This window comes from Marmota marmota, unplaced genomic scaffold (genome assembly GCF_001458135.2).
Source record: "Marmota marmota marmota unplaced genomic scaffold, marMar, whole genome shotgun sequence".
Lineage (NCBI taxonomy): Eukaryota > Metazoa > Chordata > Mammalia > Rodentia > Sciuridae > Marmota > Marmota marmota.
Genome location: NW_026000026.1, coordinates 42,816,113 through 42,824,027, shown reverse-complemented (window position 1 = coordinate 42,824,027; position 7,915 = coordinate 42,816,113). Strand labels below are relative to the sequence as shown.

Sequence of the window (7,915 nt, the reverse complement as noted above, 5' to 3'; positions counted from 1 at the left end):
AAACCTCTAAAGAAAAAAAACGGACTAATTCAATAGAGTTAGCTAGAATTTTTCAGTAATCAGATAAGGAAAAAAAAAAAACTCTCAAAAAGCAATCCAAAATGAGAAATTCCAAGGGAAACAAGTCTAGGAAATCATAAGCCAAAAGAAAAGCAAGCCAGCATGTGGCATGATGAACACATAAGTGCCTATGATTTTATCATTTGGAATGTTTCTTTTAGTGGCATGGGGACTGACTGGGACAACCACCCTCTGGAGAAAAAAATGTATTACCACCCCCTCAATTGGACATGAACAATATTTACATCATCACACTGTGTAAATGTTCTTTATTAGCTTTCACAATCAACTTAGAGACAAAACCAAAATTATGGTTATAGGCCAAAATACAGATTTTATCAATCTTGATAATATAAAAATAAAGGTATAGCTAACCAAAACTGGAGGGTAGAGACAAAGGTCTTAATACTCTCATTCTATGAAAATAGGAAAGATAACCTGCTAAACATGAATATACCAACAAAAAAAATATAAGCAAAGAGAAGGTCTGAAATTGTCAGAAGAGTAGGTTTAGGTTTAGGGAGTGAAGGAAATTGTTACTTGTTATAAGTTCTTTAGGATAAAGTGTTTTGACCATACATATGTATTACTTTGATTAAAAAAACAGTACCTGTTCAAGTTATTTTACTTGATACCTAAGATTATGTATTCACTGTTATAGCCACTTATGCTTTCTTTTTTCCCCCCTCATTACTGGGAACTAAACCCAGGACCTTGTGCATGCTTGGCAAGCACTCTGCCACTGAGCTACATTTAAAAAAAAATGTATTTTGATATGGGGTCACCTAAATAATCCAGGCTGGCCTGGAACTTGTGATTTTCCTGTCTTAGTCTCCTACATCACTGAGCTTATAGATGTTCACCATCATACTCTGCTTCCCATTAGTCATTCCTGATGTCTACCTGGGCTGGACTCCTCACATGGAAGTTACTTGTGAATCAGGGTAGCACCCCTCCACACTGCCTCAACAGAATTCACACATTTCATACTTTCCATAGATCTCAACATCTGGGCAGTAAGTAAGAATTAAGTTCAGAAAACACGTCTTAAGGGAGTTAACACACACACACACACACACACACACACACACAGAGACCTCAGGAAATCAAATTTGTTAAAATTAGCATTATTTTAGCTAATGGCTCCAGATTTATTTCTTCTATGATCATTTAAGATTTCATTTGAACAAGCTGCCAAAATACATCACCTCTGATTTTATACAGACCCCCCAAAATTTAGGATACAAAAAGCACAGAAACATCTTCAAGTACCAAAACATTTATGACTTCACAATTTCATGGTACAGGAAGAGGGACACAAATAAAGAATACAAATAAATTATTATCTGAAGACTTACATACAAAACTTCCTTTGATTATTTGTTAAAATCTGCTAGAAAAGTGAAAGGAATGTTATTAAGCATTTATAAACAATTGTGACCATGATTTGACAGTGTTTTCTTCAATTTTCTGGTCACATCTTTAGCTTAACAGGCACTGGAGACAGCCAATTTCTTCAAATGATCCATGAACACCTGCAGGCTGACATCATCAGTGAGGATGGGTGCTCCAGTCTCCTGAAATTTAATGATAAAGGCTTACTGACAGATACCTGAAAAGCCGGTGAGAATTCACAAGTTTTAAAATACCTTTTCACAGGTCTTCCCTTTGTTCTACATCACTCCTATTCTCTGCCTTGCTAACTACTTTCAACTGAAGCATAATTTCATCACAAAAGCCTTCCCTGGTTCACTGAGACTAGGCCACAACCTCTGCGCATTGAAGACACAGTTTTGAGCATAAGCCTTTCTATTTTACCCTCTCTCACCATTCTGAGAGCTCGAGTTCCCACCAGATATGAGCTCCCTGAGGCCCATATACTCTTCTCCTTTGTGCCCCACTACTCTGCCAGCATAGCTAGAGCCCTGCTCTTAAGTGCTCTGCTTACAACAGGAGCTTGAGAATGGTGTGCTCATCACAGATGAGTAAGTCAGCATCTCCACTGACAGATAGATATTTGTAATATCGGAAAAAACTTATGATTTAATTAACACTGTGAAAAGAACTGGATAGAAAACTTGATTTGTAAAGACAGATAATATACATATATTTTATATATATGTATAATTGTATTAATCAAATACAAATACAATATATAATATACATAGTAGATACAATATATAATTATAAATTATATTTATATATATGAATATATATACACAAACAAAATTATATTACCTAGAAAGAAGCTAGAAATACTAACTATAGGTAATTTTATTTTACTTGTTTTTTCTAAATATTCAAATTTTCTAAAATGAAACTGTACTATTACAATTAGAAAAATGTAAACATGATCAAAATGTTATAAGAGAACTTCCAGTTCTGGGAAATAGGAGTTGATAATGTAATTTTTTTCTATTCCTCCCACTAAATACAACTTAAAACCTTGGACATTTTCTTTCTTTTTTTTTTTTTTAAAGAGAGAGAGAGAGAGAGAGAGAGAGAGATATGTTTATTTATTTATTTATTTTTTAGTTCTCGGCGGACACAACATCTTTGTATGTGGTGCTGAGGATCGAACCCGGGCCGCACGCATGCCAGGAGAGTGCGCTACCGCTTGAGCCACATCCCCAGCTGCAAACCTTGGACATTTTCTATAGAAAACATCAGAAGATTTGGATGTAGCTCTGTTGTAGAGCACTTGCCCAGCATATACAGGGTCCTGGGTTCAATTCCCAATACTGGGGGAATTGTGGAGGAGGGGAGAAAAAAAGCAAATAGTCCAACGTGGCTATGGGAAAAAAATACAAGAGATTTCTTTGAAGAAGATACATAGATAGTAAAGAACCTACCTTTGTTGAATGAACATGAAAAGATGTTCAATATCATTAGTCATTAGGAAAATGTAAATTAAAATCACAATAATATGTCATTGGACACCCATGAGAATAGCCAAAATAAAAATAATGATAACGCTATAAATACTGGCAAGAATGCAGAGAGACTGGATCACTAATATATTGCTAGTAGGGATATAAAATAATATAGGTACTCTGGAAAAAATTGGCAGTTTCTTTAAAAACTAAATCTGTAACCACCATATGACCTAATATATGTACTCCTGAGCATTACTCTCAAATAAATAAAGATTTATGTTAAAAAAAAAAAAATCTGGGTCAGGCATGGTGGCACACACTTGTAACTGCAGCTCAGGAGGTTGAGGCAGAAGGATCATAATTTCAAGGCCAGCCTGGGCTACTTTACTTAGCAAGACCCTCAAAATAAAAAAGGACTGGGGATGCAGCTTCATGGTAGAGTTTATTAGGCCTTAGGTTCAACCCCCAGCACTACAAAAAACAAAACAAAACAAAAAAAACCTGTGTTAGCAGCTGCCCTTCATGAATGAAGACTAAATAAACTGGGACACATTCATACTTACTGTGAATTAAAATTTGGCAGGTAAAAAGGAACAAATTGTTACATGTAACAACTTGGATGAACCTCTAGATAATTATGCTAGGGAAAAAAGCCAATTCAAAAGGTTACATGCTGCGTGACTTCATATTTTTAACATTGTTGGTGACAAAATTATAGAAATGGTGAACAGGTTAGCAGTTGCCAGGTGTTAAAGAAGAGACGGAAGCAGGAGGGAAATGAGTGTGACTATAAAAAGGCAGTTATGACAGATCCTGTGGTGATGGAAATTTACATCTTGACTGTATTGATATCCTACTCTGACACTGAATTACTGGTTTGCAGGATTTTACCATCAGAGGAAAAATGAGTAAAGGTATATGGAAGCTCTCTGTATTTTTTTTTACAACTGCATATAAATTTACAGTTATATCAAAAATAAGTTTTAAAAAGGTTATAAGAAAATAGAATTTTAGAAGTCATATGTGAGAGACAAATGCTGGGAAAACTAGACAAAGGAGGAAGAGGGATGAAAAGTGAAGAGAAGGCAGAACCAACCAATGGTGAGCAGGAGTTGCCCTGTGGTTTTGGGAGAGGACTGCCATGTGTATGGGGAAAGCCAGCTGGAGCCACAGTGCTGTGTTCTGGCCCTGGCTGACCCTGACACATGGACACTGTGGACTATGGAAGGAGACCCACATAGGCAGCTCCCCACTCCCATCACAACTATATCAATTGAGGGTTTCTTTGTTTTTTCCCTTAGCAAAATACCCAAGTTATTCTGTCTCTGAAATAAAAGGATGCGAATTTTTCTGACTTTAAAACATGGTTTTTAAGAAGGAGCATGGTCTATTCCACAAACACCTGACAATTTCTTACCTGTCCCCAAGCATATAGGTTATTGTGTGTCTGAGAAGGGTTCACTTTGGACAGAAGAAATCGAGCCTATGAAAACAAACAAAAAATACCATTTAAAGATTTTTTAAAAAGTAACATTAATATTAGTGTAATAGAAAAAAGTAAGATAAATTTTTTTCAATACTTTTTTGGTTAAATTAGACATTTTTTATTGTATGAGAACCTATTTGTTTAGCTTAAGCCCAATGGTTCCCCACTCATGAAGGATCCTAAAAACACTGGTAATCCTATGCTTTTGATATCAGCACATACCTTTAAAAAGTAGTCATAGTTGGAAGATTACCTGTATGTCAATTTATGTCACCACATAAAATAGTATTACTATTTTGTTGTTGTTATTGTTTTTGTTTTTGAGGAAAAAGAAAGTTTTATTGCTTTTCTAGCAAAGAGAAACACAGGGGACTGCTGCCCACAGGCTGTGATTCTGCCCACCAGCAGGAACAGGGGGCTTTTAAAGAGGTGATTCAAAGGCTACATCCCACATGTTCTCTGTTGGAGTTGTAACTCACTTGTTAATTTGGGAGATAGTCATTTCTGAGATCTTCTGGTACTAGCCCCAAAGTCTGGATTACTTAATTCCTATGGCAGGTGTGTACTCAAGGACAGCTAAATCTGCCTAAAATGGGGAAGAATTGTAATCCTATTTCCCCTGAGACTAGGGAAAGGGAGAGCCGTGTCTGGTTTTACAGCCATAAAAACAGATCATAAAACTGACAGATCGTTAGAGCTAAAACTCGGTTCACTCACTTGACTACCACCATGCTCCGTGTTGATGTAACGTGGCATTGGGAAGCGGGCTTGCAGAATTTCTTGAGCATCATCCAATGGTGCCTGCAAAAGGTGCTTGAAATTTTCGTACTCAGGCATGTCTTGGTAGCCAGCTTTCTGCCACTGGGCTATGGTCTATGTTAAAAAACAAAAAAGCAAACAAACAACAAAAACTGTATGAAAACATTATAATGTCAGCCCTGATCAATGTTCAGACATGCTACCACTCCCACCATCCAGAACATGTTCCCAGTGAAGTCTTGAGTTAAAAATGAGAAGTTTCTGAGGGAAGTAAAGCAGAGCTGGCTAGGAGGAGGAGAAATAGGAGCTGGTAAACAGGGTGCATACAAGGCACCACCTATGTAGTTCTCCCAGTCACCAGTTACACCTCGTCTTTCCTTTCTAACTAACTAGTTAACAAAGCCCAGTCTAAACAGTAATTTCTTCATTCTTCATAGGCTGGCTGCCTACAAAGAATCTGTGCCCCCATCTCTTTTCCTAACAGCATACACACATTATACCCTTCCTCTGTCATATAGATTGGGTGGGTCTCACCCATCCCCATCCCTTGCTCCTCCTGGGCCCTGAGTTGGGAGACTCTTGGCAGGGGGATAAAAGCTGTAAGAAAGTATCAGTGTTAATTAGGCAATGAAGAGAAGGCAATATAATAAACTATGGAAAATATAGGTTATTTGTCTCCCTATGGAGCTAAATACTTTGTACTTTATTCCCTTTTCTGTAGTCCTCAGAAATATCTTATATACACAGGAAATCAAGAAATACTTATTATTATTTTTATTTAAACTTTTTTGTAGTTACAGATGTACCGCATGCCTTTATTTCATTTTATTTTTAAGTGATGCCAAGAATCAAACCCAGTGCTTTACACATGCTAGGCAAGCGCTCTGCCACTGAGCTACAGCCAACCCAAGAAATACTTAACTAATCTGTGTATCTTATAGGTAAATTGGAGTTCTTTCTCCTGTTATTTTAGGGATACAAAGAAAGAAAAAAATGGAGAGGAAAAGAGAAAAGATATAGCAAGTGTTCAATGAGTTTTAGCAACAGAACTATAAATATGACACCAGAGGACCCTCTTTAGATGGCTCCTTTCACAGCCTGCTCTCCTGGTCTTCTCAAAATTGTCAATTACCATTCCCCAAGTCTTAATTTTTTTTACTGACTGGTGACCTGGAAGAAATGCCTACAAGCTCACTTGGGTCCAAGAGTTCATAAGAACCCCCAAAACCAGTAGACTTAGGGATTTGGGAGAACAAAAACAATATTATTGATTTTGTCTTTAGAAGCCCTAACTTGAACACAGAAGGTGCTTAACAAATATATGAATAAATAAGACTGGGGACTGCATTAAATATCTATAAGGGGTGAGCTGAAGCCAAATGAGGTTATACTGTTAGTAAGAGCAGTTAGCTGATCAAGTGGCAGGCAGAGTGGGTGTTAACATGCTGAAAAAAATTTCAAGATAAAAAATATTGACTAGTATTAGAAAACTAATATTTCCTAGGTTAATTCTAAAACATTATCTTCTCAAGATATTCAAAATCACTTCTAATATTGAGACTCTAGGAAGTCAAATCAAGTGCCTAAGCAATTTACTGAATGTAAATAATGAACAAGAGAAAATTCATCATTACTGAATATGATACTCAATAAAAGGATTTTTCTCCCATAAAGATATAAATAATTCAGAGGAACCATTCCCCTTGGGAATCCACTTCTTTCTCTTGAAGCTTTAAGAAATGGATACTGCCCTGGAAGCCATACACAGCCAATTAAAGGATCCATAGATCCAGAGTAATGTTTTTTTATGTTATTTCATCCAAGAAAAAGTATAGCCACAAACATAACTCTAATATAACACTGAAAGGACAGTAGTTTGCATAAAAAGTTTACTAAAGAATAAACTGGTCTTGCCTAAAATTTACTTCACAAAGTAATCAATTACAGTGATTTAAAAGATACCTGAGATTTACTAACAAATATATTAAACACACAAAATGTACAAATATCCCACAGACCTGAAAAAAGATTGTCTCATTTAGAATAAAGTCATGATATTCATTATATTAAATTGTGTGTTTTCTAAGACCAATTTTGTGTGGTGAGGGGAGGTGGCAGTGGAAGGGGTGCCACTTTCTAGAGATTAAACACAAGAGTGCTTTACCAATGAGCTACATCCCCAAACCTTTTTATTTTGAGACAGGTCCTCCCCAAGTTGCTGAAGCTGACCTCAAACTTGCAATCCTCCTGCTTTAGCTTCCCAAGTCACTGATATTACAGGCATGTGCCACTACACTAGGCTCTAAGCTCAAATTCTTGTTTCAAATGCCATTAAAAAAAAAAAAAAAAAAAAAAAACCCAAATAAATAGCAAGAAAACAAAAATAAGTCAGGAAAGAAACTAATAATACCATCTTACCTCACCAAGATAAATGACAATTTGGAAGAAAGTATCCATCAGCAAAATTCTGTCCGCCAGAATGCTGCTGCTATCCAAGAGAACTGGCTAAGGAAAAAAGGAGATATGTTATTGGTCTTCCTTCTTCCCTACATGGCAACCACTCTAATCCCACACCCAGAGCTTTGCTGAACAGTGAAGAAAGCTGTTTACAAATGTTTTCCACCACTTTCTGGTTTCTAACTCGGTGGTTGTAAGTCTCAACTTCACAGAGAGAGGATCCAAACAATCCTTTATCAATTGGGAAGAGAATTTAGTGATATCTTGAGATCTAGAA

At 36.5% G+C, this 7,915-nt stretch overlaps 1 protein-coding gene across 2 annotated transcripts in view; it reads right to left on the bottom strand.

Moving 5' to 3' along the window:
- Positions 1-312: 312 nt before the first annotated feature.
- Positions 313-7,915, bottom strand: part of Sec23b (SEC23 homolog B, COPII coat complex component) — a 37,771-nt gene continuing 30,168 nt past the window's right edge. For both annotated transcript variants that reach the window (XM_015483319.2, XM_015483313.2), the window contains exons 17-20: positions 7,600-7,686; positions 5,140-5,295; positions 4,354-4,419; positions 313-1,637 (exon numbers count right to left, since the gene is read on the bottom strand). In XM_015483319.2, coding sequence (XP_015338805.1) covers positions 1,548-1,637; positions 4,354-4,419; positions 5,140-5,295; positions 7,600-7,686 — 399 coding nt within the window. In that variant the 3' untranslated portion in view covers positions 313-1,547. The remainder of the gene's footprint in view (positions 1,638-4,353; positions 4,420-5,139; positions 5,296-7,599; positions 7,687-7,915) is intronic.